This window comes from Truncatella angustata, assembly GCF_020726525.1.
Source record: "Truncatella angustata strain MPI-SDFR-AT-0073 chromosome Unknown BKA67scaffold_1, whole genome shotgun sequence".
Classification (NCBI taxonomy): Eukaryota; Fungi; Ascomycota; class Sordariomycetes; order Amphisphaeriales; family Sporocadaceae; genus Truncatella; species Truncatella angustata.
Window position 1 is genome coordinate 3,121,418 of NW_025763381.1, and position 13,909 is coordinate 3,135,326.

Here is a 13,909-nt window from a genome sequence, read left to right on the forward strand (position 1 = left end):
AGTTAGTACAGCACGACAGAGATCTGCTTCATTTATTTTTGGCAGCTCTGGACTTCGAGGGTCTCCCATTGAAGAGCTAATTTTGAGACAGGGATGACTCGAGATGAACCCCACCATACTCAGACCGGGCACACCCACCATTGGTCAAACTGCCGGCTCCAAGCAACCTCGAGGGCGTAATCTCAGAGGAGAGACTCCGCAAAGTAATGGCAGCCACTACAGTCCGGCGGACGGATAACCGTCCCTGCCATCAAGTTTTGGGTCCTGAAGATGCCTCGAAGAAGGCGAAGCTGAGATCAGTGAAGGCGATCGACGAGGGCGCCTCGACACCCTCGTGAGCATGGTCTCTGTAACATGACAACAGTTTGTAACACCCAATCATCGAGATGGCGGTATGGCATCTCAAACTGCAGGACGTGGCGATATGCCAGTTGTCCTGCATTGCATAAACGACAAGAAAGAAACAAAGAAAGAAAGAAAGGGGAAGTGCCTTGGTCACCGGAGGGCTGCATTCGCTGTCAGTGAACACCATTTCTCTTCTAGTTCCCCGACGTCTATGCATCATATCGACCGAATCGACGACCTGCAAGATCCATAAATGAGATTCGCCAGGTTCACCGACCAATTGCCGCCATGTCTTGCGCGTCTGCTACACCTATGTACTGGGCGCTGAGGCTGATGCAGACGTCCCATACCAGTCAATATGATTGAACCTGTTTTATTCAGCTGACAGTCCAATGAGTTGCACCTGGCGAAAGGAACCCATGATCTACACATCACAGCAAATGATTTCACGTTAGCATACCTAGACACTGGGCATTTACCCCAAAACATCTCAGTCCCACCAAAACCTCCCGAACCATCCCACCACCCCTTTCTTCTTTCTAAGTGGTGGCTCCGGGTTAGCCCTCGCAATCGCGATAAAAGTCCCGACGGGCACCTCCTCCAGAGGCACTATACTTGTTCCCTTGAGAAGCTTCCAGCCCAAATAGAGCGCTAGGCTCAGTGGTATGGTGAAGTAGGACGAGAAAAAATCTGACACATTCCAATGCCCATCGACCTGTCAAACAACCGTCAGTCGTGCCAATCCAGATGATCGCGGGAACAGGGCCGAGCGGCACTCACAAAGACATAGAAGCCTCCAGACAGCATGATGAAACTACTAAACCACGTAACTACATGTGCCAAATACGGCTGCAGTGGAGCGGAGTACGGCAACTCTTGATAGGGGATGCCCTGTGCTTCCATCGCCCACCTTACACGCAGTGAGCATGTGCCAACCACCACCCACACCGCCAAGGTTGACGAAGCTGTCAGATTAGACAGCCAGCCAAACACGGTGTTGGCATCTGAATTCAACGACATGTACGCAAGGAACATGAAGCTGCTCTGGAATATAACACAGAGATACGGGATGCCCCATCTCGACGTACGTCGGAAGAACGCGGGAGCTTTGTCCTCCAGCGCAAGTGCGTAGAGAGATCGGGAACCCTGCAGTATCCCGTGATTTCCGGAGGACCAGGCGGATGTAACGACAACGGCGTTGATGATGCTAGGCAAGACCCTAACTCCAGCCTTTTCAGCCGCGATGACAAAGGGTGACTGAGCGGCGTTGCCTGTGGATGTGAGGAGATGGGGGTCGTTGGAAGGGACGATCAAGCCGACAACGAATAGCGAGAGGATGTAAAACACGAAGACTCGAACGAATATGTGCTTTGCCGCTCGTGGGATGTTTCGGCGCGGGTTCTTTGTTTCGGCAGCTGCGATGGATGTCGTCTCGACTCCCGCAAAAGAATACACTGCGTTGACAAGAACCGAGAAGAACCCACACTACGTGGTTTGCAAGGAAACTTAGCATATCCGCCGTACCGACATGATCTACATTGAATACTCACAAACCGACCAATTCCACCGCCCACCAAATAGCCTTCACCGAAAGCACCCGGCTCGACCCAGTACCAAAAGCCCAAGCGTGACTGTCCCGGCACACCTCCTAGATCGTAGACTAGTCCAAACAATATGAGGCCAATAATCAAGGCAATCTTAAGCATCGCAGAAATCAGTTCTACTTCGCCGAACACGCGGATGAAGAAGATATTGGTCAAGAATGATACGACTGTGACAGCCATTAGTCGGGTTTCTCACAGTCTTGCCAAGATGGTACCTGTCCACTCTGAATTATAAAGAGAGAAAAGAAAAGAACTCCACTCCCCCCCCCAAAAAAAAAGAAGAAAAAGAGGAATACTTACCAATGCATATTGCAATGATGATCCCTGGGTGTAGATCCGTCCAGTATCTTACGATTGTACTAACAGCTACCCACTCACTCGGTACACTGACACACGGCCCGTAGACGGCTATCCATCCTATGGCGAAAGAGAGTGCCGGATCAACGAAGTACTCTGCGTGGCGAACGTATGCTCCTGAGACCGGTGCCAAGGCAGACAGTTCAGCCAGACACAGCATCACGCAGATGACCAGGCCGCCTATCGTAGAATAGCCCTATGAAGGTATTAACAAACAGGGTCAAAGGACCTGTCTAAAGAAGCAGTCAAACAATCAATGTTCCAACAGGGCCAGCTCGTTGGATGGCTTTCCCGCTGCCAAGAAATAAACCTGTTCCTATAGCTCCGGCAAGTGCGATCATCTGTCCATTATTAGCACATTCTCTTTTGACTTGCTAGTCCTTGTATAGTGTCTCATCAGAGGACGGCACAATACATAGCGATGTACCTGAATATCTGTAAACTTATTAGAAAATGGTGCTGGCTCAAGTGCAGGCACAAAACCCAATCACTTACGTCTCTGGCTTAGGCCTCGTTTAACGCCCTCAGGTCTCAAGAAGGATGCATCGACTTCTGGCGGAATCACGTCTTGGTCGCCGGGCAGCGGCAGGCCAATCGTCGCCCCTATCCCCGAGCCTCGCCCATGAGAATGCTCGCTGGGCCGGATTCCAGCATCTATAGTATCAAGTTGGCTTTTCTCGGCATTTTCCTCTCTCCTATTCATCATGACTGGTAAGTGTGGACTTCTACAATATCTGATTTTGACTATAGACTCGGGAAGTTTCAAAAGCTGCCCTGCTTGCCCAAAATGCATGTAATCCCCCGCACTTCGAGGTAACCACGTCGAGGCAAATATTGTATCGCCATTTATTGGTGCTGTGCTAAATCATCGGCGCGGCTACCAAACACGGTCGATTTGATATGGACTTGACTACTAAGTCAACTTTGTGGGGTGTCAAAAGTTGAAAGATAATGAGTGTTGAGATGTGAGGTACGCGCACTATTAAAATAACCTCGGAGAGTTCAGAGAGCCTTTCCTGGAGAGTTTGAGCATGACAAGGTGGAATCCTGCTATCTCAATATACAGATCTTTCGATCCAGAAATATTGTCACTACTTGCTATACCGACTTGGCTGGGTCAGCCACGAGTCTGAAACTGAGTCGAGTATCTGGGATGGATAAGGTTGTGAGCGGTTGTCAAGAAAATCTGCGAAAGCTTGAACGACACGGAAAGCGCGCCATGTTTGTACGATATCCAAGACTCTGGATCAATAATTTCATTTTCTATTTTCATCTTTTTTGAATCTTGAGTGTTCCTGCACGCCCTGATACGCCGCTTTCTAAGGTCACCAACTCTGCGATTGCGGCAAGGACATGCATTGACTGAACTCAGCTGATGCATTGGACCTTGTTCCCATAGGCACAAGACATGGGCCATCGTTCTAATTCATCGATGCCCTTGGTGGGCATGTGTTGATGCAGACACCAATTCTACCTCATTAAAAGCATTGTTCTGCTACCTATCCTCGTATAGAGCAGAGTGCTGCCATCTCTCATGTATTTCTCCCCGTTATGTAGTGCTTCGCTGAAATCATACCGCATGAGTCTCCTAAATGCGCGAGGGGAAAAAAGTGGCCAAGACCATAAATCTCAACCATTCTCAAAACGCCGTAGAAAGTTGATGTTCATGTCTGAACAAGAGCCTATAGAATCATCGGGGGTATCGTGGCGTTGTGAATTTTCAAGAGCTGTGCGGCTATTGACCGTTATATTGCTCCTCGCCTTGTGTGATACCCGATTCCACGTTGTGGTAATCAAGGATCTCGGAGTACCTGGTCGCTCGGACAAGTTAGTCAGATATGGCCCCCCGCGCGAAGCAGAAAACGAAGGGGCGCCAGCATGGGCGTTACATAATGAACTCACATCATGATCTTCCACGTATCAACTGGTAGATCAGCATCGTTGAAACTCCAATCGAATTTCTCGTCGGCCATAGGCTCATCAGACGGGTCGTGGTATGGAGCAAGATACTCGTGAGCCAGAGCCTCTGTTGCTGTAATTCGCGTCTTGGGGTCGAAGACAAGCATGCGCTCGAGCAAATCAATTGCTAGGTAGAGTCAGTATACCAGCAACGATATCAATGGGAGGCGTGCTAGCGACTTACCAGCTGGATCCGCGTTCTTGAACTTATTCTTCAATGGTTGCCTCTCACGCTTGGGGAGAGACTTGACGAATCTAAGCGTGTTCTCGCTAGCAATGGTGTTGATAACGTCATCCGGAGGAGTTCCGAGTAGCTCGGTGATGATGGAGAACTGGTTGACGTGGTCCTTGCCGGGGAAGAGGGGCTTACCCTCCAACATTTCAGCGAAAATGCAGCCAGCACTCCAGATGTCAACCTCGATGTCGTACTTCTGCCAGGTAAGCATGATTTCGGGGGCTCTGTAATATCTGGTCGAAACGTAGCCAGTCATTTGGGGATCCTGAATACGTGCCAGACCGAAATCGCAGATCTTCAAGTCGCAGTTCTCATTGACCAGGATGTTGCTGGGCTTCAGATCACGGTGCACAACGCCGGCCGAGTGAACGTACTTCAAACCACGCTACAAGGTAGGACAGTCCGGTTAGTGGTTATGCGAGGAACATGAATAGGAATGTAGGAGACAACGAACCATGATCTGGTACAGGAAGTATTGAATAAACTGCTTCTCAAGGGGCCTCGAGGTCAACAGCCTGTGCAAATCAGTTCCGAGCAGCTCTGTCACGAAGTAACTGTTGTTAGAGTCAGCGCGAGTGTCCTTGTAACCACCCTAGATTCGCTCGTTCAAGGACAGACACCTACAGATCTTCGAGGGGGGAGATGAAGATATCGCTGAGCGAGATGACGTTCTCGTGTTTCAAATGTTTCAAAAGCTTCAGTTCACGGTAGGTTCGCTTGGCGAGCACCGGAGTGCTGAAAGGCTTCATGATCTTCTTGATGGCAACACTTTGGTTGGTGAGCTGATCTTTGGCGGAGCTACACAAAGAAGGGGCTGTGTTAGCTCGTTGTCGGTCGGTAGGCGCTGTGGTGTTACTGTTTGAGGTGATGAGAGTTTATGACTTACCAGACCAAACCAAATGCTCCCATACCAACGGGCTGCAGATCCGAGTACCTGGAAAGTTGTTAGGTTCTATGCTGGGGGCTCCAGCGGTGCCGTATGTTGCAAGGGCGACATACCTCGACGTTATCTCGAAGGTCGTGCCAAAGATTTGGGCCCGGATGAATTCGGCCATGGTGACTGTTCGAGATCGAGTTATCAAGGCTCTGAAAGGGAGGTTGTCGCGAAACCGATGATAAGGTTGCTAGAATGAAGCGGGGTAAGAAGCGCTCTGGGTATTGTCAAAAGGGGTCGGCTGACTCTGCGTGGGAATAGAATAGTCGGGATCAAATGGTATCGTAGTGAATTTGTTGATTGGGGATGGGAAAATGAACGAGATGATGGGAAAGTCGGAAAGCGAAACAGGATTTGCAAAGCCGGGGTGCTAGATTAGGTTCTTTCGCTTTGCTTTCCACGAAAAGGAACTGGACTGGACTGGACTTGACTTGATTTTGGTGAGCGGTGCTAGGGATCGTGATCGAGGGGGAGTTACCCAGCAGAAAACAATCCGGACAGGTGGATGCCGAGTGCTCAGCGTGTTATGGTTGGCTTTTGCGCTTTTATTTATTAGGTGCCAGTGCCTGACTTGTCCTGACCTGACCTTGTTGCAAGGTGGGATGCAGGGAGGTAATAAGTTAATCGCTAGGTTACTCAAGGTACGGAGTACTGAATGGGTAAGAGTATAACCCCACAATAAAAGCCGGGCGGGAATGGTTTTTGTTTTATTCAAATCGTCCCGCTGATTCCAAGTTCGGGGTTGGAAGACGGCGTGATACAATTTCGGCGTGATGTGCTGTTTCCTTGACAAGAGATCTTTGTGTGTACCCTACAGTGGAAGATCCAACATTTAGCATTTCATTTAATGTACAGTATCTACTCAACAAAACATGGACAGGACGGGGGTTCTGGAAATATTTGCATTATGGCGCATAAATGTGAATGCAATCAACCAATGAACTGAGTCGGGTGTCTCTGCCGGCGCCTGTACATGTTGATGGAGACGTGAAAACTGGATACCTATCCAGTTATAGAGGAAACCAGACGCTTACCGTGGGATGTGACCGTCACAAGCCGTGAATTTTGAGCCTTGACAAATCGACACAGTCCTGCGATTCGAATTCGTAGGTGTGCGCACAAGCGATTGTATTCAGGGCTGCCTCTACGAAGACCTGTTCGTGCTGTTGTAGCGTCGTCGATTCTTTTCCGTCTCGCTCGCGGGAAAGTCGAAACGGATGGTTCAAAAACTGAGGCCGGTTTCGCCGGATCGGGTCGTACAGAAAGAGTTTATGTAGAACTTTTATACTGGTGTCGTTTTGAAGTTTAGATGGACCGACAAAAACCCTTGCTCTTGGTATCCCTGGACAGAATTTAGGGAGCCGTGGAGAATCTGAAGAAACTGGTACAATAGTCTTGATATTGACACAAGTTGAAGCACACTTTAGCGAAAAGCTGTATGAACGATGGGGAGGGAAATGGGAATCTGCATCGAGGAAAGCAGGTTCCTCTATGATATGGGATTTGTCCACCTGGATTTCGCTATTGCATGCCGTAGACCTTGAAAGTTTATCAACTTCTTGATTTTAGTCCACTTTCCTGAACATGAGATCTAATGCAATGTCCCTTACACGCGCTACCCTTGCATGTCACTTTCTGCAGGCATTTTGGACAGCGACGCTGCCTGATTATTAGGTGAGACGAACCCTAGGAATTCCACGATACCGCCACGGTGCCTTGTGTGGTGTTGCTTCCCCTCGGCGCGGATCCATGCCGCTAGCTGAGGCTCCCCGCGGTCTGGCCAGAGCGGAACTGCTGCTCTGATGAGGGGTAGAAGTATTCCCAGCCCGTATGGTTGGTCGAAGCTCAGAAGCAAGAACCGTGGGCCACTTAAATTAGTGGCTTGAGAACAGACTTATAATTATGACATCATACGAGCATCTAAGCGTGAGATCCCACTCTTCTAAAGAAACCAGGCCAAGCTTCAGGATGTACAAGGGTTTGTTTGCGCTGAGCCCCAGCCCAGAGACCAATTCCGCCGTGGCTGGCTGGCCATCGAACAATTAGCTGTGTAATCGACGATACATAACAACAGTACTTACAGCCTGCCAGTCTTTCAGTGTCGATGTGCGAGCAAGTGTAATTGGCAGTCATCTACCAGTATAATTTTATTTTGTTTCCCCCGCGATCCAAGGCTGTTTCTTTGGTGTTCTCAAAAGAGATATGGTACCAAGCTCAATTTGACTGCACTTGCATGACTCTTGCCTCAAAGTCGAGAAGGGATGCCCAGATAAGCGGTGTCATTGAAGTCCCGGCATACTGGTCTGGTAGATGATAGATCCGCTGTCCCCCCGCAAATGACGTCGCCTCAGCAAAACCATGGTTGAGAACCTAAGGAGTACTTTATGCGAAAACGACGTTCCTCAGACCTTCAGCTCGAGTCTTGCGGAATGCAATCCACGATCCTTCCTCTATCCAATAGAATAATGCAGCCTTGCTAGCCTGCAGTGCATATTACATACGTTCTCCACAATGCGCTTTGACATGCATCTGGTCCGGAGGTTCAGCTCCCAGTTCGTCTAGACCCGTTATTCAGAGATACACCTTGCAAGTTTCGGTCAGCCAGTTTGCATATCGAGTTCTCATACGAACGACTAATCGCGTCTTAAGCTTGGCATTGCACTGTGAAGCTTATCAAATGGACCAGATATCCGCACACCATCCGCTTCGCATATGATCGACAAACCACCGAAAGTCACACAACACCAAGCCCTGCGAGCTTCCCGAGGGAACAAGATAACATTCAAAATTATCACGCGCCTGAGCACTGTATCTGCCTTGCTAGTCATGGTAATAAGCCATAGCACACAGGCTTCAGGTCTGCATGTACACATGTAGCGGGATACGTTTATCAGCTGAGCACCGGGCAAGGTGACCCCACTATTAATCCTGACCAAGTATGTACTGTATATCAGGTGTACTGCATGACGTCACAAACTTTTAGCACATCGAAGCCATCACTCTCAGGATTTGGAACTTGGAACGTTTGTGATCCCAATAAATGGTTTGGGAGTTTTATTCCAGCGGTGTAGTATGTTCACCAATGGCTACTCATGAGATGAGGTCATAGACTTAACGTCCGTTGAATCCAAAGCGACTTGCAAGTATTCGACACGCATCCAAACCGTATGCAATGCACGTTCAAGATACCCAGGTTAAATCTTTCCAGATCTGCTCATAACTTTGGCACACAGATCTCGGCAGGGTCCTCGCAGATTCAATAGCTTTCAAGCTTCGGTCCCTGACGATCAATCTACCGTTGACAGGCACCCCCACGACACCGTCCCCACTAAGTACATATAGCCAGACTTCTAGAATAATTCTGGTGTCTTTTTCGTATCCCGTGTGAAGAAGATACGTACTGGGACTTTTGAATCCATGGCTCAACCGCACAGACTTTCGATCCATGAGACCGCTTTTGCTCAGATGGCTCGGCAGCCTGGTATTAATACTTACGGCCAGATCACATTACAACTCATACGACATCAACCGATCTAGGTAGTCTAGAGCAAATTCACATACTATTTCCACATGTAGTTCGGTATTCTCTTGTCCCCGACTAGCTTTATGTCGACTCATTTGTCCATTCCTGTTTCTCTTTGTTCCCCATAAGTGGCAATGTTCTGTGCTTGTCCCTCATTTGTGTCTTCGGTATATTAGGCATAAAATTGGCCTTGAAAACTGAACGGTTCCGCACATATATAATGATATATATGGTGTCCATCTACAGAAGAGTTCTTGTGAGCACATTTTCGTTGATGAGTTAAGTCATGACGAAGGTATGAGCGAGATGCCGCAGTTTGATGCAACCCGTATCTAGAACCAGAATAGCAATAGACTCCACAACATCTAGAATATCGCTTTTCAACTTGCTTTGGGGTACCAAGAAACACCAGAGTTTTTGCAATCTACAGCACCTAGCGTGCTCAGTCAAAGATCATCACTATGTTGCATAACTCCAACTTCATAGCCAAACATGGGTTTCAGAAGAGTTATCTCCCGTATCACTAGAATGCCGCTGGGATGAAACTGGCATTCACGCCCACAGTGAGATTCAAGCCATGTCGAAATCGTGCCTACAAAGGCTTAATGTATAACAACGTCCCGTACCGCGCACCAGTACCCGATGCAACGCTACAATGACTCGACTGTCCCCTTCCGTGCAGCACTAGCTTCCGAGGCCAATAACGTTGAGTAACGTGCGAGAAATGGACGGTGGAAGACGAAGCAGGTGGTCCACAAGGGTACACAGAATGAGTGGCAGGTGCGTACTGTAGACTGTCCACCCTGCATATACAAGGGTAGCCTGTTGTCCCAAGGGTTCCGCAGCATACGCTACTTGAGCTTCGAAAACTAGGCGCTCTATTTATATAGCATCACCACTTTCTTCCACTGCTGTCATGGTATCTTTGATACCGACATCACTTGCAATTGAGGGAATGAGAATATGTTCGTCTTTATCCTAGATAGCAAGGGCACAGCGAACAACGTCAGAGTCTAGACCTGGTACTGATCCTTGTAAACTGCATCCGCACCATGATCATTCAAGAGCCAGGCTTCTCCACCACCAGACTGTCATTACCATGGTAAATCCCCCAGCGTGGCTAGATTCATACTTGGAGTCAAGGGAACATACTATTTTCACACAAAGATGTGACTGAAAACGCCGAATAATTAAACGAGACGAGTGTGTCAGCAGTTTGGTCAAGGTGGTAGGCACCAGGGTGTACTTTGAATCGCAAACGACCTGAGTTATGGTAAGGTGAAATCTGTAAGAGAAAAAGTCAGAATGCAAATAACCGCCATGCAGTATAGTTGTATGCCCCACCAGTGTGACACACCGGAGACACCAGTGCTAGCTGTTTGGAAAATACATTAGGGACTATGATAGCTCGAATCGTTTGTTATATTTCGTGCATTGGAATAGGGAGGCGCCAAGCTTTGGTCAGGTTCCATGGTCAGGCCACTTGGACGTCGCATCTAATATATACCATCGTAAAGCTCCAGGTCAGCGGATATGGCAGTGAAATGGCATTCGAAAGAGCAATATGCTGCTTGCGATAGCATTGAAGCGGCAGCACTGGTTTTCACCCACTCCAGCTCTCCAGCGAAGTTGTTACCCGAAAACGCACACAAGCTGCAGCAAGTCCAAACTAAGGCGGCGTTACCCATGAAGAAAGACTATAGCTCAAAGTAGACTTTCATCTAGACAGTCCCAAGCCATTGGTATCCCCTGAGATAACCATCGACGTATCGACGTCAAGGAACTCATGCGACAATGTCCTACGGGTGATGGCCACCTATCACTGGTGACGCGACCAAGGTATGGATGGACTGTTGTGACCCATAATGAACTGCTGATGGCTTTGTGACAAAGCACGAGCTCTTCGAACGAGACACCATAACATTCTTGGGTCAGTGAAGTTGTCATTGCGCCTTGGCTCTAATCATTCTACTGTGATTTCCCTCAGAAATCATGTAGATCGAACTTTGCAAATACGAAAGCATTATTCTGGCGAAAATACGCTTCGGAGAGGAAATATAGGCACGGAAATCCACCTTCCTCAATCTGAATTCTCCCTTTTTCATTTTTTTTTCCCACACCAAGGTTGGAAGACTTACCATGTTCAAGTCGATTAAATACTTCGTCAATAGCTGCGTAGCCTGGACTTCCTACTATTGAGTTGCCCATATTCCCCTCCAATCCGTTACCTTTCCAAGCTAATGATTTACCGGCAAGAGTGTGCCATATGTCCCGAAATTATCAAATACCAAACATATAACAGATACAAATGCCTGTGTATTGCGGTTGAACAATACATCGGCGTCCTGATAGTGGGCAAGTTTGAATTCTTCCAGCGATGGCTGGTTACTCCCGTGGAAACTGACACTCCACGCGAGGGGTGGAGTTCAGAGCGAGATAAACTGAAGCGGATCATTCCCTTACATATATGTTTGCTCCGAACAGAAAACATATTTGTGAAGGCCGCAGTAAGGGGCTTGGTCGGCATGATGCCTCTATGATATCTCATGCGCGCTCAACCATATTATTATCAGCCAAAACAATTCTTGGATGGTTAAACACTTGTGTTATCAATGCTGAAAATGCGCCATATCGTATATGCAACGAAGCCCGGGTATCTAACCGTGTCAAACAAAGACCGATGTTTAGCTAATCAGTGACTGCTTCCCCAAGGATTTGAAAATTCCTCCTCGTTCCCACTGCCATACAGCGGGCTAGTCCCGTCGTGAGTGTCGTTGGTGCCATTCGTCCACTGTCGAGATTCTTCGGCTCCTGGACTTTCACCATCGGGAGTTGGCTCGCCGACCTGAAAGATGTCTTCCTCTTCTTCCTCTTCTGCCTCTTCTAACAAGATTTGGGGATCGGATGTTGAAAGTATGGGAGCACCTAGAGGCCCATTCTTCTGCTCTTCCTCCTGTTCTTCTGCTGCAGGCCTGGGAATTGGTGCGGCACTTCCGGCGGACGGTGTGTTGATAATGGCGCTCTTTTTCTTCTTTTGTATGTCCTTGCCCTTGTCGAGCTTGTTGCTAAGGGTTTCCGTACTTGATGTTCTTGACTGCGTACGTGCAAGTGGGCGGCCATCAGGTGCGGCATTCCAGGCGCCCGACGGATTTTGAAATACGGATGAATGACCAATCCAGCGTTCTCTTGCTGGTATGTTTGCCGTGACGACGGGATACTGTGGTATGGTTAGTGACATGTGCTTGTTTCTGAAGGAATGAGCAGACTAACATTCCAGTCACCAAATTCTAGTTCTCGCGCCTTGTTGAAAAGATCCTCATCCTTGGCATCGATGTCTGTTTCGTCCGTATTGCCAGCGCTGAACTTTGGTTGGGAACCGCTGGGACCCCCGTTAGAGTTTAGTAATGGTGTATTTGCAGTCACTTCTCCACGAACTTCCTCTGGTCGTGGTATCCAGTACTTCGCTTCGCCTCCACGCTTATAACGCATGCCCTGCTCCATTCTTGCAAAGCGGGAGCTCGAATCCTCGTGGGCAATGACTTTTCCGCTGGAGTCAAAGACACGATAGTTGTACTTGTCACCCTGGAAAGTCTCTTTCGTATCCTCGATCAGGTCGACAATACCGAAGGCGTCACGTGCCGCATACTTGACGGGCATTCTTGCGGCCGATATCGTGTTGTCGGTGAAGTCACGGGCGGAAAAGGCATACCAATGCGCGACTGCAAAGATGGGCATTTCACAGCAAATCAAGGCGTCCTGTATGGCAGCTGCCAAGTTGTCTGATGAGTAGCCCTCAACGGTGTCCGGTATCGCGCCAAGCCAGACAAGAATGGACAGGAAGAAGCCTTGCCAGTATGAAGCAAAGATGATGAGCTTGATGCACAAGAACTTGGGGACTGGGCGAAACGGCAACAGATCATGGTGCATGCAAACCCAGAACAGTCCAAGCGAGTAAAGACTGACAGTGACGCTGATGTTGTATATGATGCCGCTCCAAAGGTAGCCCGAGGAGGCACCGATGTATCCCTCCTGGTAGACGCCAGTAGCTTTCATGATGATAGCCGCTAGACCCAGTACGGGCTTCAACCAAGCATACTGCAAGATGCCGCGTTTGATGGCAAGGAATGTGTAGGGATCGGAAATGTCGACTTTTGGTAGGACGTGGTTCAGCGGCCAGAGGTGGTCTACAGGAGCTCGGCCGTGTGTCATGATAATGAGTGCTCGCTCGCCGTGGAGATAGTTGATGAGGAGTTGAAAGAAGGTGTAGATGGTGAAGGCCTCGTATACATCTCTTATGGGGTCGAGAAACTGGGCGGCAGTCAAGGATATCATGCTAACCCATGATGATATGGAGTAGATGGGCACCATCAACAGGATGCGCACGACATATCGCTGGAGCAGGGGCTTTCGGTAGTTTTTGCTGCGAGGGGATCAACAGGGGGCGATAAGACTGGGTTAGGTTACGGGCTAGACGTACAGTTGAAGCCATACAGAGCTGCATTTGCCTGTCAGTATTCAGTTGTGTTGGTGTATCCTGTGCTCGCGTTGGTGCATCAAAACGAGGCCCACGCGCGGAGGATGTACCACTTACACGATGGAGAGCAAGGTGGCTGCCAGTGAGCAAACACCCGCGACAATTGTCGCGCTGACCTGGAATCGTCCTCCAGTTCCGCCGGCCATGTTTTCATTGACAGAACCCTTAGAAGGGCAGAGGTACGACGAGATGTGCGGTCTTGGAGGCGTGGCGCATGATGTTTTGGAACATAGCTAGGCAGCCAGAAATGGGGAGGGTTCGTGGTGACGACGTGTGGAGGAGGTGAGCAAGCTGCAGGTGCTTTAACACTTGGGACATGGAGCGGTTGGAAAGCTCCGTCATCTAGTCTACGGCTGGGCTAGACGCTGGGGGGCAGGTGGGCTGCCCTGTATAATCTGTTAGTTACACAGCAGACCAA

The 13,909-nt window shown here is 49.0% G+C and overlaps 3 protein-coding genes across 3 annotated transcripts; all 3 read right to left on the bottom strand.

The window, feature by feature from the left end:
* Positions 1 to 835: 835 nt before the first annotated feature.
* BKA67DRAFT_510076 (amino acid permease/ SLC12A domain-containing protein) lies at positions 836 to 2,647 on the bottom strand (the record flags this gene model as incomplete). The annotated part of the gene is made up of 5 exons (XM_046097298.1): positions 836 to 1,060; positions 1,126 to 1,830; positions 1,896 to 2,116; positions 2,250 to 2,502; positions 2,558 to 2,647. The coding sequence occupies 5 exons, from the start codon at positions 2,645 to 2,647 to the stop codon at positions 836 to 838; spliced, it is 1,494 nt and encodes a 497-aa protein (XP_045963962.1).
* Positions 2,648 to 4,041: 1,394 nt separating this feature from the next.
* Positions 4,042 to 5,555, bottom strand: BKA67DRAFT_509354 (mitogen-activated protein kinase HOG1; the record flags this gene model as incomplete). Its single annotated transcript, XM_046097235.1, has 7 exons — positions 4,042 to 4,117; positions 4,209 to 4,392; positions 4,450 to 4,885; positions 4,955 to 5,054; positions 5,125 to 5,298; positions 5,387 to 5,434; positions 5,500 to 5,555. 7 exons carry the CDS (start codon positions 5,553 to 5,555, stop codon positions 4,042 to 4,044), a joined length of 1,074 nt encoding a protein of 357 aa, XP_045963963.1.
* A 6,596-nt stretch (positions 5,556 to 12,151) lies between these two features.
* On the bottom strand, positions 12,152 to 13,899 carry BKA67DRAFT_545937 (organic solute transporter Ostalpha-domain-containing protein). Its single transcript, XM_046101358.1, has 3 exons — positions 13,549 to 13,899; positions 13,435 to 13,452; positions 12,152 to 13,377 (listed from the first exon to the last, which is right to left on the bottom strand). Exons 1-3 carry the CDS (start codon positions 13,635 to 13,637, stop codon positions 12,186 to 12,188), a joined length of 1,299 nt encoding a protein of 432 aa, XP_045963964.1. The 5' UTR covers positions 13,638 to 13,899; the 3' UTR covers positions 12,152 to 12,185.
* Positions 13,900 to 13,909: the final 10 nt, after the last annotated feature.

Excerpts from the sequence above, each read along its gene's own strand:
- BKA67DRAFT_545937 (XM_046101358.1), bottom strand. The coding sequence starts at position 13,637 with ATGGCCGGCGGAACTGGAGGACGATTCCAGGTCAGCGCGACAATTGTC.